A 17,565-nucleotide genomic window follows, 5' to 3' on the forward strand; every position below is an offset into this window, starting at 1 on the left:
TAGAAGAGTCGCATCCTTATATACAGTGTCATGATGTAAATGTCTCAGGATGAGTCCGGTGATAAGGTCAGATGGCTGACTGGAGGCTAAAAGACCACTGGGCATTCTACCTAACATAAATATTCTTAGGTCAATCATCTTTGTTTCCAGTCTTTATATGAGAGGATTCGATTAAGTCAGTCTTGTGGTCAGGCTGGGCACCAACCTTCCTCTCAGCAACACAGGTGGCTGCATTGTGCCTTGATCAGGTGGAGGTGGCAAAGACCGCCACCACTGAAGAACCAGAAAAGACAGCACAAAAAAGCAGAGATGAGTAAGATTGCACATCCCTGAAGAATATGATAATTCTATGCCCATATAGTCTATTAGGAGTACAACTAAAATGTAGCTACATAAAGCCAAATTAAAATAATTGGTTTTTAGAAGTTTGTTAAAATGTTCCACAGTATTAGCCCTGCAAATTTTTGTTGGTAAAGTTTTCCAAATTTTAGGTTCATAGAAACAAAAGACCGCTTCACCACTTCTTTTAAGCTTGGCTCTTGGAATTATAAGCAGACGTCCATTATAAGATCTTAGGTTAGGACTTGGAGTGTAGGGGGACAGGCATTCCAAAATATGGGACAGAGTAAGATTACTTAAGGCCAAAAACCATTTGTAGTATTTTAAAGCAAATTCTGAACGACCCGGGAAACCAATGGAACGATGCTAAAACTGGTGAAATGTGCTCAGATTTTCTTTTTCTAGTCAATATTCTGGCTGCTGCATTTTACACTAATTGCAACCGATTGATGTCTTTCTTAGGTACTCCTGTTAGGGGTCCATTACAGTAATCTAGTCGACTAAAAACAAAAGCGTCAACTAATTTTTCAGCGTCTTGTAAAGTTATAAGAGGTCTAATTTTTGCTGTATTTCTTAATTGAAAAATATACAGTCCTAGTTCTCTGTTTAATATGTAATTTAAAGTTTAGGTCAGAGTCAATGATTACCCCTAAATTCTTTACCTCCATCATGACTTTTAAAACTACGGGATCAAGTTTTTTTTTTTCTATCACCCTCACTATTTCCAAATGTGACAGTCACTAAGACTTCTGTTTTTTCCTTATTTAGTTTTAGAAAGTTTCTACTCATCCAATCGGAACTACATAAGATCAGAGAGCCAAGAGCATCTGGGTCATCAGATTTAATCGATATATACGGCAAGGGTAACTCATCTTGTGCTTTGAGATAATCTGACCTAATGGAAGCATGTAGCTTGAAAAAAGCAGCAGACCCAGAACTAATCCTTGTGATACACCATATACAATATCATGGGTCTCCAAAGTACAATCACCACAATTAACAAAGAAATTTCTACCTGATAAGTAAGACAGAAACCAATTTAAGACGCTGATGGAGAGGTCCACCCATTGTTTAAGGTGATTTATAATAATATGCTGCACTCAAGTCTAAGAGAACAAGAACAGATATACGGTGTCTGTCCGCATTAACCCACAAATCATTTACTACTTTAACCAGTGATGTTTCTGTACTATAATTTGTTCTAAAACCTGATTAAAACTTGTCAAGAATAGAATGTTTATTCAAATAATAATTTAGTTGTTTTAAAACTGCCTTTTTTAGAATTTTACTTAAGAAAGGCAGGTTAGAAATTGGTTGTCAAAGATAGAGGAGTACAGATTCTTTTTTCTGAGGGGTTTAACAACTGAGATCTATAGACGTCAGGGAAAAACGCTGTATCTGATGATGAGTTCACTATGTCAAGTACACTATCAATTAGCACATCAGAGATTTCTTTGAAAAAGCCTGTTGATACTGGGCCAAGGACTCAGGTGGAGGGTTTCTGCTGATAAATTACTCTATTTAGTTTGAGTAGATCTATTTCAGTGAAAAAAATTAACTTGGTTAAAAGGAAATGCTGGGGGATATACTATATTATTTCTAGTATCATTTCTTATTTTGCCACAATTAAAACACCTAAACAAACAAAACTTAAAAGCACAATATTGTCATTTAAATATTGCTAACTGTAGTTGTGACTTCTTTCATGATGATTCCTGACCCATAAGCCAGAAAAGACTTCCTAATGCTGTCCTCTTGGTACTTTATGCCGAGTTGGAGCCTACATTACAGTGACCATCACACAAATGTCATGTGATCCCTGTTCTATTACAAGTTTAGAACAACCAGGTTTAGAAAGTGAATGGACAGACACACACTGAAATGTAACTGACATGTCAACGAAATATGCCATGAAAGAGATTTTTCTTTCATGTCATTCTCCTGCTGCATGTAGATGTTAAAATACCAACACCAAAAAAGTCTGTGTAGGGTTTACAGATGGTAGGAACATTCTGTAACTCTAAGACAATTTCCATGTATTTTAATCTTAATGTTTGGATAAGAAATTGCTTACACACGTTTCTGAGCATAACGAGATTTATACATGAGGCCCGTGGTGTGTGCCATAGCACAATATTTTGAAATAATGTTACATTTATATTAATTTTCTCACTGTAGACAAATATGTGAAACTCTAGTTAACAAAATAATTATAATATACAGGCTGGAAAGGGAAGGTTACAATCGTTTTGAAATTAGACTAACCAGAAATAAGGATACAGTATATACTGAAATTGACATGTGTTGCTACACATCTGCGGTCTCCTACAAAATGATCAAATCCTAGCCAGATGGTCGGTGTCTCTTTCTCTCTTGGACTGTCCCTGAAGTTCTTCCCATTCCGAAAACTAAACTGTGTGAAAATCTCAGTCACAAGGAATGCTCAGTGTGGATCAGTGAAAATCAGGTTAATTAATTGCTGTATAGTGTGCATCTCATTGGAGAAGCAAAGAGGTATTGATAATCAATACTATAAACCACAAATGATGGAAATTTGTAATTTACATAGAACAGTACACTGGAGCTACCATAATCTCTGGCCACTTTGAAAATCAGCAGTGTCGAATACCACCGTTAGGTTTAAGGTTTTACGCTATTGATCACATCTTTTAATCCATATCAGGGTCACAGTGGGATGGATTAGAATGACAGCTGAATTGACTGCATGGCAGGAAATGGGGCCACACAGACCACACCCCCAGCAGCAGCTATAACCACTGATAGCAACACCATACTACCCTATATTTAAGAAACACCAAAACAATAACAGGTAAACATTTCACTTTCCACTCATAAAATCTAGCCGAATGATTTGTCAGCACTAAATGCCTTCTCATTACTAGTCATCTCAGTTTGATCTATTAAATTCATAGAATCTGAAGTCTATGGGCTTTTTGTGTTTTTGAGCATTTTAGTTTGTTAAACAACTTTACGTTCATGAATTTATTGGACTTTTCCATGTCATACTAAGTTTAGGGTCAGTTTTCTATTCTTGATCAATATTAAAACACATTGCAGTTACCTTTCATTACATTTAATCCATCTAAACCCTGCAACCCACAAAGTCCATCATGATCAACTGACCTTTACTGATGGGTCATACAAGTGAACAAAACATACATCTGTCAGCTTTATTGTTGGAGTTATGGCTTGATCCATCCTAAACTCAGGGAGTAGGAATCCCTGCACATCAAGAATATTTACCAATGAAAGTGCACTCATCAAATGGCAAGAACTGTGTCTCGGGTATGGGACAACAAACTACATGCTTTTTTATCTTACAATCTGACTTACTGTGTGACCTAAACTTGGAGCAAAGTTTGATATAAAATAGTTATTACTCTTGATAAAGCCTGAAACCACCATAAGACATAGATTGATAGATTGATAGATTGAACCTTTTGAAGTCTTGCATATTCAGTTTTCGAAAGAAGAGAAGTAGGCAGGAATCACTGCCCTTGGTGTTCCAAACACATCCAAAAAGTTCATATTTTGCTCAAGTTAAAGCTTTACAGGTAATGCATCTTGCTAAAAGGCCACACAGTCTTTTGTTGTAGGATATATACTGGTATACAAACTGAAGATACTGAAAGCCTGAACTTTTTAGCTTTGCAAAAAAAGTGGCAAAAAAAAACAACATTTTCTAAAGCACATAATAGAATAGGTGACAATTTAAACAAGCCTGGTATGACATGGCCTGTGATAGATTAGAATCCCATCCAGAATTCTTTTCTGACTTTCATCCAGATGCCATTAATCTGGTACATTATGTGTAAATTAAGCTACCTAAAAATTAGATGAATTAAATTATATTTTATGAGTGGCATCATGGCACAGTATTTAGTGTTGCTTCTTTTATAGCGCAGGGAACCTAGCTCAATCCCCAGCATGGTCAACGTTGTGTTTGTGCAAGACTTCCCTAGGTGGTCTGGCTCCTCAAGACTCTGTACGATAAAGCCTACATATTCTTATTGATACCGCACTTGTTCTGGTGCTCATTTACAAATTTTTACTAATACATCAATCAGAGTGATAATTCTTAAGAGTATATGTTCCACAGGAAAAGAAATTAATTTCTTTTAGTTTTAAGATATCTCAGGAAAGTTTTTCAGTTTGCACAGAAATTATCAGTGTGTCTACTAGCAACTCCAATAAAGTTTATTGAACTGATTTCCCAAGCAACCATTAACCCTCTCCAGTTTTTGGTTGTAATTGACCTGTAAGTTCACCTGCCACTCCTTATGACTACTAGAGGAAGCAGCTGTCTTATCATTTTATAGCCTCTGTGCAAAGCTCAAAGTATCATCCAACCCAAACGGCAGACAGGACAGACACGTTTTCAGAGGGCTCCATCTGAGCACAGGAAACAGATCCCAGCGTAAACGGGACATATTTTCAGCTCTTATACTCATTCGTTTAAATTGATTTTGCTGAAACATATTTAGAGATCTGTATATCTTTATAAAAAAAACATGTCAACGGGAATACAATTGCTGGGATTTTTGCTGAGTGTGGGAGGCTGGCTTGCCACTCTTGCTTGCTTGATGAACAGTTACTGGAAAGTGTCCACAGACTACGACCAGTTGATTACAACCACCAACTATTATGAGAATCTGTGGAAGACCTGTGTCCAGGACAGCACTGGCCGAACTAACTGCCAGAACTTCCAAACACTACTCAATCTCGAAGGTGAGTAACCATTGGTGGCAGGGTGGGATGAGATTGAAAACTTCTGTGAAACATAATTGTAATAGCTGAATATAAGTTATGCCTGAAAGGGTAAATGAACAGAGCAGATTTTGGGAAATAAATAGGAGGTAGCAAGGAGCCTAATTCTACACAACCCACAGGCCACACCTTGTATATGAATGGAGTACAATTGTTCCTAAACTTTTAATTAAAAAATAATAAATGATAATAATATTTATAAATTAAATAAGTGAAATTTGTACCACTCTTATTCACCACTGATTTCAGTTTTGTGCATAGCGCTGCCAGAAAAAAAACTATAGCTGACAGTAAAGTTTGGGGTTTTAGCAAACAGATGGGTAGAAAATTATTCTGAAGAAATTTCACAAAAAATGTTAGAAAACATTTTTTCATGCACCAGTTTAATAACATATGGAACCAAAAACCTAGCGATAATTTGGAAACCACTGAGTTTTCATGTGCTGTTTGAAAATTGTTAGGTAAATAACTTTTTATAATAAATGGTGGGACCTCATCAGAATTTTTCTCTTATTTTCCTAATAAAAAAGCCCTTGACATTATTTGTGACCTTCCAGGATTGGATTCAATCCCCAAAATGGTATATATTCGGAGAAGTAAGCTCAGAAAATGAATGAACAAATACTATCTGTGAAAGAGTTAATGTTCGGATTGATTAAAATTTGCTTAGAAGCCCATGCTGTAACATAGCCGCATTGTTTTAGTTCCTGAAAATGCCTTGATGATAGTGGTAATTTGGATAGAGAAACCTTTTTATATTTCTTTTATTCTTTGTCCTATGCTGTTCTCCATTTCATACTTCTCTCTGTCCTATGACCCACCCATGTAATGGCGCCATTTTCTCAGTCTAGCAGGCTTGAAGCAATGATAGTAAAAAGCTGGGGCTACTACCTATGACTTCTAAGTTTTGCAAATCTAAAAATTATAATTATGGAAGTTACACCATCAAAAAATAGCAGCCTGTTGTAGTCAGTAATGGAATTAGTGATTAATCTGTACATTATGTTTGTACTTTTTCTCTTTGACTTTCACTTTCTAATATGACTTTAAGACTATACTTCTGTTTTATAAATAATTATGACACCAATTAAAAGGGTACTCTTCTACAAGAGTATGAAGCACAATCTTTCTATAGTGCAACATGGCTGAGTATTAGCTTTTTACAAGATATATGATGATGTCAGATAACTTGGGGTGACTTATTTTTATTGATGTGTTGAGGCTAGTTGAATTGCATCAGAATAGACTTCCATTTCCATAAATCAGTGAAAAGAGGGAAACTGTGCATCAGCTTTGAACCACTATTTAGGATTACCTACAACATGTTAAAGGTCAAAACTGAGACAGTTATGCTACGGGGAATGTTTGATGCATATAAAGGATGGTTTCAGGGTTCATAAATACACTCAGCACCTCAAAGGTGCTGCATCATAACTGACATTCTTCTCATATATGATCACAAAAGTAATTAATTTTCTCTAAAACTGAAAAAGATTTGTGCAAAGTGCTACAAAAAATATAAGAAATCAGATCACACTAAAGCTGGCATAAATCCATCCATCTGTCCATTTTCTATACCTGCTTATCCAAAGCAGGATCATGGGGAAGCTGGAACCTATCCTTCCAAGCATCGGGTGCAAGGCAGAAACGTGAGGACAAGGCATAAATCTATTTATATTATTTGGTCTTTATTACTCTCTACTAGTTTTCTTTATTAAAGGTTCTTTTTTAAATAATATTGCTTAAATTGCTCTGATGAACAACAATTAAATACATTTTTGAACCATGCACATGTTTACAGTGTTACTTCGTGTTAAGTCAGTTTATGTAATTTATATTATTCTTAACATGAAGAAATTGAAACCAGCCTTCAAGTAAATGTTTAGCTTTGCTAGTGCTGATTGTCCAAAGCTATAGAAACATGAAGGAATGTTCTTTTATCAGATCAAGCTGGGTTTTTAATTTTTTTTAAATACTTTTTTGAGCTCTAGCTGAAGACTGGGCTTTGAACTCCAAAAGCTACAAAAGCATCTGGCACATCTGGTTTGCCACAACAAAAGTATAATTAAAATGTGACAGAAGGACACACAGTACAAAAATATAAAAACACAAGAATCACTCTGGTACCTTTATGTTTCTATAAACTCAGGACACATTGTTATTTTGTCATTGTTTAAAAAGAAACCGCCCACCTCTAACATGTGAACCATTTCTTTAATTTTAATATAACTTAAATAAAAAAAATGATAATAATGATAACGTATCAGGTTCAACTGACACAGTTTAGTTTGTAGGTTGCAATGCCTTGTTTTTTTGCACTTACAAAACAACTGGGGCCTCATATATAACGCCGTGCGTAGAACTCACACTATAACATGGAGTAAGCACAAAAGCGGGAATGTGCGTATGCACAGAAAAATCCAGATGCATAAAACTGTGCATACGCAAACTTCCATGTTCTTCCGCTACATAAATCCCGGTCAGTGTGAATAGTAACGCACGTGCATGCACCTGCTGTCCTGCCCCCTCTCCTCCCAGAATTACGCCTCTTTGAATATGCAAATCAATATAAATAGATAGATAGATAGATAGATAGATAGATAGATAGATAGATAGATAGATAGATAGATAGATAGACCTTAAGCTCAGTGTTTTGTGAAAAGGCAATGGCAAAAGCACGAGGGAAAACAGAATTTCAGCGAATACCAAGTGGAGGAAAGGAAAAAGTACTATTTGTTGGCTTAAACAGTGGTATAACCAACAAAAGGAAGTTGATCGAGTGACAGAGTGTCGGAGAAACTCGAAAGCTCAAGTTCACAAAGTCGCACAGTGCCCGAAATAAAAAAGAACTCGCATATCAAAGTCGCCGTGAGAAGGCGAGTCATAGTCCACCGTCTGAGTGTCATATGAAAGCTTATTAGGGCACAGACAAAAAAAATAGGCACACAGTGGGGAAAAAAAGCACGAAATGTCAACTTTAATCTCAAACTTTCCACTTTAATCATATAGTTTGTCATTAAAATAGAACATAAAAAACTTCATCTTAAAATCATTTAATTTACTAGTTTCTCAAATCCCATCGTAACTAAAGTTACTAAATGCTTTGTTTTGTATTTTATCCTCTATGTACTCTGTGTGTGTGAATCACTATGTGCTTCTGGGCTTTCTCTTCCTCCGACAGGACACAGAATCCATTACATTCGTGATATTACAGCTCTTTGAGTAATTAAAATACTGAGATGTATACGTGATATCATTTTCATGATGATAGGAGTTAAATCATGTTATTAAACATCTCACACAAGATGCTTTCTGCGCCATGCACGACCTTCAATGAAATACTTTATTGTAGCAGTACTGTCTCTTTCAAACATACTAACCCCCAATTCCTGTCCTTGCTTTTCTTTCTCCAAATACCCAATTGCCACACAATCAGCTCTGTAATAGACGTTAAGCCATCTGTAAGCTTAGAATGCCGATTCTTCAAAACTTTTAATGAACATTGAAATATCTTCGTAGTACATGTTTAATTATTCTATCCATCTATCCTTCCAGTGTCACGCCAGCACAAGCAAGAATACAACGTGATGCAGGAACAATCCATGAACAGAATCCAAGCTCCTAGCTAGCGCTGCGGCACCGTGTCCTGGCATGTTTAATTATTAACAATATAGATTAATGCGGTGAGCTGGCGCCCTGCCCAGGGTTTGTTTCCTGCCTTGTGCCCTGTGTTGGCTGGGATTGGCTCCAATATAGATTTTTAAATGAAGTTAAAGTTTTATCTGTATAATATAATAAACATATTTTGCTGCATTTCATCTTAAAAATTATATCGTCATCATATGTAAATACGCACTTTATAAAGTGGCTCAGGTTGTGCAAGATTATAACTGCAGTGCAAGTTTACAGTGAGGTAATTCTACTTATAAGTACAAACAGGTCTACAAGGAGCACTTGATTGAGTGCATTTATAGTTCTTGGGATGAAACTGTTTCTGAACCGCGAGGTCCATACAGGAAAGGCTTTGAAATGTTTGGCGTGTAAAAGCAGTTCAATAGACAGCATGGCTGAGGAAGTGTGTGCTTGATGCAGTATACCGATAATTCTCTTTCTCAGATTCTGTAGATCTTTGATTCCCCTCTCAGATACAGTGATATAAATGGTGGTGCAGTGAGAGTAATATGGAAAAAGTTGATCTGCTCTGGCAACACCTAATGGGAGCAGCTGAAAGAAGAAGAAGGTGCAGTGAGAGTAACAACGCTAAAGCAGCTATTGTATTTAGAATAGATTGACCATTCCGTGGACCATTATATTGTTACTGGTTAATTACAATCAGATGCATTAAACTAATAAACAATATGCAGTTAATTTCAGTTTATTTATAAAGCCGCATCAGGGATGTGGATCTGAAAAAGAAAGGATAACCACACAGGAACAGTAGCACTGCTTTGACGCTAGGTGGCACCAGTCTTCAAAACCGAGCAGAGAACTTGCATACGCCAGGGTATGAGGTACCGTGGAAATGTGCGTGACTTTACGGCAAGTTTAGATTTTATACATCGCGATTTGAATGCGGAAACATTCTTGCGCAACATTTTTGTGCGTATGCACTGTTTATACATGAGGCCCCTGGTGATTCAGTTAAGCTTCAGTGAAAAAATAGAAAAATATCCAGTTTGCCAATATGTTCATTGGCCCATTCTCTGTGTTTAAAATTTCCTACAACAGCTAACTATATTCTAAATTCACTTAGTTCATTCAAAGTTTATAGAGAACTCAAATTTATTCCAGTAGCACCAGGCACAAAGTAGGAAACAGCCCATTTGCTCACATCAACAGAGTGGTGGCTCTGAGGCTAGTGATCTGCTCTGACAATCGGAAGGTTGCTGTTTGAATCCCGTAAATGCCAGAAGTGATTCCACTCTGTTGGGACCTTGAGAAAGGTTCTTAAGTCACAATTGCTCTGTCCTGGGGATTATGGTAACCTGCAAGCAGGTCTTCCAACTTGAAGGGAAAACTCAGGGGTTGGTGGCAGGATTGGTACATCAGCCACTGTATAAAACCTCACACTGTTCCATCCCATTGGAACTAGTGTGGTGCTGAGGTGTCACCCATTGTAAGGCTGAACTCGGGATCCTGAGGTAGTTTATCATGTGTGGTTGGTGTGGTAACAAGCTGTATCAGTGCATGCTTCCAACCTCTGTAACTGTAAAATCAATAGCTCAGTATAATCATGTAATTTTGGCTTTAACACTCAAGCTATTGCATTTCAGTGTATATAAAGTTTAGACTAATAAGTTGTAAATAAATGCATAGTTATGCTGTTTGACTTCCACATGTACATGAATATTTCCCTTTGATTCCCCAAACTACACCGAAGTATAATGCTGTTACATTTTAACTTTTAACACCACCAAGTACAGTATTGTAAGGCAATGGTAACTTTTAAGTCGCTACTTCATTTATCATGTGGTTTACATAATAAAAAGTTCCCTGATCACATTCCTTAGCTGCCACTGCTGAGTTTTACATTTATCCATCACCTCATTCTCTAACCTGTAATTAAGTGGTTTTAGAAAATGAATTGATGAAAAATGTATGTAGTTTTCTTAAAAATCAGTCCATCCTTATCCATCAATGGATCATCCGTTTAGGGTGGCAGCATTGGGCACAATATCAGAAACAACAGTTAATGGTGCATCACTACAACTGGAATTTTGAAATTAGGTTACTGGTTATGTTTTCTTGTTGTGCAGAGAAAAACTTGCTAAGTGACTTGAAGTACTGCAGAAATAAAAAATGTGATGGATTAGGAGGACCTGTAGGCAAAGGTTTTGTTTTGAACTGGGAAGGCCACATTTATCTATTTGAAAAATGCAAGTCACTGCTTTCTTTAAAAAGATAAAAGCAAAGTGGTGGGACATCACAAAATGAACCAAACAAGATGCAGAAAAGAACACACTCTGCCTGGGAGAGTTAGGTAACTGCATAAAGTAGGTAAATTCTGCCAATTCTCCAGATAATCATGATTTCGACTACTTACTTACTTAACCAAGTGAAGGGTAATTGAAGCAATTACTTTTACAGCTTTTAATACTTGTGTTTCTCTACATTAATTTACAATAACAAAATGTTTCTGGCTTCCTCTGTGCAAGTGGTAATTTCCAGTTCAAATTGAACACCATTACTAGCTCAAGCTACAACAGGCACTAGAAATTTGACTATAGTCCAGTATTCTTTAGACTATTTTTTTTCTCAAAATAAATCCAAAAAAAAAAAAGTTAATATTTTTGTCACCTAAAGCATGACAACATAGGATGTTAGTGGCTATGACATCAAAACTGCATCATTGAAGGTGTCTACATTGGTTACACTTAAAATACTGAGCTAGCACAACATGAAAGATTAGGTATTATGAGTAGGTCAAGGAACCGTTCTGGTGTAAAATGCTAATAATTTAGCCACTTACAACAGAAGGATGCTTAAGCAGCTGCTCTGGGACACTGCTGTTTTGTAAGGTCAAGGACAAGGTCATATGTGTTATATACACCTGCACAAGACCAACAAATAGGGTTTACTGGTTTATAGTTTGCTTGCTGTAGACAATTAAAGCTCAGTAAACTGTAGCCTTCATACAAAATGATTGAGATAGAGGGAGTGAGTGAGAGGGCCAACAGAAAAAAGGAGGGATTTTCAGTTGAGCAAGTAACTTAGTAAGCTTAACATTGGGCAGGTAGCCAAGGCATTAAGAACCCTAGGAGAGCTTTGTATCATTACTCCTTCGGAAAGACGACTATCAAACAGAAGCAACAAACTCTGTCTTCACTGTAGGTGACACTATAGACAGAATCAGAATGAAACAGATGAAAACCACTATGTGAGATATTAGTTGGAACAAATATTGGTAGGTCCCTGCCTTCACCAGTATAGCCAGGATTTACAGTATTCCATAATGTTAAAAAGTAGTGTATTTTGGGATGGTGATGGGGTTGATTAGAGTGGTCTAGTGTACCATAGTAGCTCTTAATCTCAAGAGTCCCAGTTCAATTTCATACTCTGACCCACAGTTTGACCCCGCACAAGTCCTTTCTCAACCTGTAACAAATATTTATCTAAACTGTTGCACCACACAGGCATATTTGTAAAATACCTTGGAGTGGTGTTCACTAGGCAGAGGTGCTACATAAAATAAAGGTTGATTGCTTGTGTTTAAAAGCTACTGCAATGTCTTTTATTAAATTTTAGTTGATAATCGTCTGGATCATTTCATTTGGAAACAGAACACCACATTAGAACACAATTCAATTAAACATATGAGAATTCCATAACAAGTACTAGTATGTTTTGAAACCAATACATAAAATTCCACAATCATACAAATAGAACAATACAAATAGAGAACCCAGTCAAAACCAATTTTTTATATATGATAAAACAAAAAGTAAAATAAAAAGGGTGAGCAAAGGTAATTTTTACTTTAAAATTATAGTTTATTAATTTATTCTCCTCCTTAATCTAAAATTTCAATGAAATCAATGGTTTGTCTAGGTCCTCTAAAAGTAGTGCATCAAGTTGCATTAATTTTAAATTCTCAAGGATATTGTTAACATTGGCATCTCTCTTAAGCAGAAATATTAAGCAGTCACAATCTTAGTATTTCCACAGTATTTTATGTAAATAGATTTCTGAAAAAAATGAAGCAATCTTGAAGGATTTTCTTCTTATTTTAATATACTGCATTTACTCTGTCTTTTGATAAGCACTACATATTGAAAACATAACTGGATCTTCTTAAAAGAAAAGAAAGCAACAGAAAAGCAGCATTTAATGTGGCACCAAAAATGGTATTTTCAGCATTAAAATTCTGGTGGATCCATACCATAATTTTTCTTTATGTGTGTAGATTTCTTTATTGTTAACATTAACTTGCCTAAATAGTAATTTCTGCCTCCCTTACCCCCTTTGCTGATGACTAACAAGTCTTTCAAGTTTTCATATTGTTCATTTCAAAAAAATCAAAAAAATAGGATGGTGATGCCTGATCTGTCTCAATTAGCATAAGATAAATTATGATACTTTTTAACAATGTCAATGTAAGATGTAAAAATACAGTAAAATAAATTTAAAAGTTAGGCAAACTGAAAACTTTAAAACCACCTATTGCCAGGAAAATATATTAGCTATAAACTGGCCAAATTGAAACACCGCCTCAAGTTTAGAATGAAATGGTTTTGATGTCAAAAAGGACAAGTAAAAGGATACTAGAGAAAGCACAGAGAGACTACACACACACACTTCACACCTTGCATTCAGCTGTATAGGGGTGTCTGGTTGTGGCTCTAACCACTGTGTATATTCAGGTGTTTCCTGGACAGTGTTATGCAAGAAAACACCTGCTATTTCCACAGTAGAATTCCATGCTTCTTTGAAACAGACATACTTGTAGCTGCTTTTCCATGTAGTGGAAGTTGTATGCGAAAGTTACCTTGATGGTGTTTTCAAAAGTAGTGTTTTAAGGCTTTCCACCTTAGGAGTTGGAAAAGATCAAGATGACATTCAGCTCTATCAGTAATACCTTATATTTGATGCATTCCTGACAGGGGGTGGCACAGTGGTGCAGTAGTTGTGTTGCTGCTTTGCAGTAAGGAGATCGGGGTTCATGTCCTAGGGCCTTCCTGTGTGGAGTTTGCATGTTCTTACCGTGTCTGCATAGATTTCATCTTCGTGCTCTGGTTACCTAGAACAGAAGAAAGACATATAAAAGTTAGGTGAATTGGTGATGGTAAACTAGCCCAGGTGTGTGTGTTTATTTGCCTTGTCCAAGAGACTCTTCCTACTTTGCTCCCTATGCTGGCTGGGATAGATTTCGGTTCCCGGATGACCCTGCTCAGGGATAAGCAGGCTAAGAAAACGGTATGGTATGGCATTCCTTATATTGAATTGCATTCCATTCAGCCATACCAAAAAGTTAAATCAATGTGATGTAGGGATAAAATTCAGTGGATCATAAATAAGAATATACAGATGGAAACAAAAAATAAAAACTGCAAAATGTTTGCTCAACAAATCTTATCAATAACATATGAATGAAACACATTCTACATTTTTCAAACTTTATTATTACAATACAGGTAAATAGAAATCCAGAGCCAAGGAGCACAGGGTGCAAAGTAGAAACCCACCCCAAATATGATGCTAGTCCATCATAGGGCTCACAACTTACACTCATTTATACTATGGACATTTTAGAACTGACAGCTAACCAAATATATGTGTCTTTGAAAGGGGGATGGAAACTGAAAAACCTTTTCAATCTTATAAAGAATGTTCAGTTCCCACAGATTAAGTGATCAGGCCAGGATTTCAACCCAGGCCACTGGACCTGTGAGGCAGCAGCACTAACCACTGCACTACTGTGCCATTCATTTCACTGATAAAATATTTTTTTTCTTTAGGCATAACTGGCAAGTGTGTCATATGCTGAATATTTCAACAGCCCAAGACTAATGCAGAGCTAATAAAAAGGAGAGAAAAACAAAGAAAAAGGATTGGGGTACCACCTTGGTAACCCTGTTTACTTTTGAAGCTGTGAGAGAAAAATATAGCATGGCTTTATAGACAGGAATCCAATGCAGAACTGAGGGAAGAAACAGGTGTGCTGGTTTATGAAGAGTGACAACAGGATGGTGCGGGTCCAGGAAGGTGGATACTGGAGATGATGTCACTGGTGGAAGGGCAGTCAGTCAGTCTGCAGAGGGAGGAAGAGAGAAAGGATCTGAGAATAGCGCCAACCTCTGGCTCTGCTTGAAATAACAAATTACTCAAGCCAGTAAACTGTCTCCCATGCGCACACATGTGACATCGTGCCTTGGTGTTTCAAGAAAAAGTGCACTGGCCTCATGGGAATAGTAACTCAAGATATATCTTTACTTCACTTGCTGATGCAAAGAGCATAAAGTAAAATTTTCCTTTGTGTATCTTCCTGTATAGTATACTTCTTTAGATTTGTGTAGTGCTTAAAGCTGATGGCAGAGTGAAGGCCATTAAGTAGAATACCGATACTTGCTCTCTGCTCTACCTGAGACCAGAAAAAAAATTTCCTAAACCACTAACACACACACACACACACACACACACACACACCTCTGTTTTCATTACAAAATGCTTTTGAGTTGACCTCAAATACCCAATCAGATTTCTGTAACTGAAGCCCAACAACAAAAACACTTCTCCCACCTCCACTTCAGCACAAATGATTAATCTTTTTTCTTTCACTTTTACAGGGTATATCCAGGGCACACGTGCGTTGATGATTCTTTCTCTGGTAGTGAGCCTGATTGGTGTCATTACAGCTCTTTTTGGGATGAAGTGTATTACAATTGGAAATTCTGATGAGCAAACTAAAGGAAAAATATCTGCCACTAGTGGCACGCTCTTCATTGTTGGAGGTAGGTCAAGATGGAGCATCCAATCTACTTTTGTGTTTGACACTTGAGGAAAAAAAATTAAGGAATTAGGCAAGCACACCTCTGATACACATGTATGATTTAAATAAGTAAAAGAGGGACACAGTACAGAAAAATAATTCAAAAATGCATCAAATGTTATGTGCATTAGACTTGGTTAAAAGTAAACAACCAAGGACAGTTTGTATGTTGAAGCAGAGATCTCTAACATAACATTTCATTTGTTGGAGGCACTATGAAGGGTGTGTCTAGATAAAAGCTCACTTTGTTGTGTCAGTGATAACAGCGCTGGACATTTCTTCCTTTTTGTGCCTACAACCCCAAAAGGAAAACGATTCAGCTCTTTTTAAACTACTTAACCTCTCTGTTACTAAGGAGGTCAAGAATTTAAGTTAAAAAAGAACACTGCTTGGTTACAATTGAATTGTTTGTATTTTTAATACTAGTTAAAATCAGTGTATTTTTAGTTGAAGTTGCATCATCGTGCCATAGTGATTGCTCATGTCTCATTAAACTAGGGATGTGCGCTCAATGTCCATTCACTATCAAAATGAATGGGTTTTCTCCCAGTACTGAAGATACATGTCCTGGGGACACTGAGGTTATTTCCAACTTTAAATTATCCCAGTGTTAGCATGTGTATAAAATGTGTTTTGCATTGGACTGGACCCATCTCCAAGGTTGGTCACCGTCTTAAGTCAGATATTAACTGGATATTTTCCTTTTACCTGTGGCCATAAAACTAGATAAACTGGGTCTCAATTAATTGGACAGGTGGATGTTGGGGGCAGAAGTTGTAGGGGCAAGTGATAAATGGAAGGAAAGAAAAGAAAGAAAGCAACTCATTTATTTATTTAAAACTCAGACATCTTTGAAGCAACATCTCACTATTTTAAGCCAAAACAACTAAAGAGTGATATTTTGTTCTTTAATCAAGAAATATGAATTCTAAAATGCATAAACATCATAACATGGATAAATCAATATACTGTATTTTGAAAGATGGAAGGTTAAAGGTCTTAAGCATGAAATCAAGAGCCTGAAAGTGGTTTCACATCTTAGCATATTGAAGTCAAAAATGGGTTTTGTGCTGGAAACTCCATAACCTTGCTAATGCACTAAACATTCCACACTAGAACCACAACAGCTTGAATATAAGATGCAATAATCATTCTGACTCTACACCTGCACAAGGTGGAACTGAAACAAGGATTGGCTTTCAACTCAAAAATTAAAGACTGCATAAACTTTAAATTGAACAGAAGTGCCAATTTAGACATAGTTCTAACATTTTACAAAGTTGTGTCTTGCTCAATATACAGAGGAGACAGTTTTTAGGACAGAACTCCAAGGTGGATGGCTTGTGTGGCAAGCCACATCTGCCCTAAACTCTGAAGCTATTCATCTTTTGTTATCTACAAATAGCTTGGCACAGTTTCCTGCATCTTTACTGTCTCTAGATCAAGCTTCTAACTGTCCTATAATCTAGTGAACTGATGAATCCAGTTTCAACAGATTTGGTTTGCATCCATGAAGATATTCAAATGGGGATATATTAATATATACTAACAGGTGAATGATAAAGAACATTTAGTGCAAATTCTGCCACAGACAAAACAGAACTCCAAATGTTCTTGAAGGTGACATTTTTGCAAGTGCCTATCCATTAACCTAAAGTTAAAATTAAAGTACAGCCAATTTTCTCCTAAAAGAATTACTAAATACAAATTGAGGGGCATGATCATAAAGTTATTGAAGTAAGAGATCCATGCAACCCAAAAACATCTGCAATATAAGTATCTGCCATTTCTTTTGCCATTTGGAGTTTTTTTAATGGCACAAAATGATCACTGTTGGAAAACTGGTCTGCAATAATGTATATTATATTGTATTGTTGAGATGGGGGAAGATCTGTGGTAAAAACCATACAAGTAAATGCCCATGGTTTATTAGTGGCTAGGATATGCTGTAA

General features: G+C 36.5%; 1 protein-coding gene across 1 annotated transcript in view; it reads left to right on the forward strand.

Moving 5' to 3' along the window:
* The window catches only part of LOC120535020 (claudin-19-like), a 31,387-nt gene that overhangs the window by 6,149 nt on the left and 7,673 nt on the right, over positions 1–17,565 (forward strand). The window contains exon 3 of the mRNA XM_039762526.1: positions 15,411–15,575. Within this exon, the coding sequence (XP_039618460.1) occupies positions 15,411–15,575 (165 nt within the window). The remainder of the gene's footprint in view (positions 1–15,410; positions 15,576–17,565) is intronic.

This window comes from Polypterus senegalus, chromosome 1 (genome assembly GCF_016835505.1).
Source record: "Polypterus senegalus isolate Bchr_013 chromosome 1, ASM1683550v1, whole genome shotgun sequence".
NCBI lineage: Eukaryota > Metazoa > Chordata > Cladistia > Polypteriformes > Polypteridae > Polypterus > Polypterus senegalus.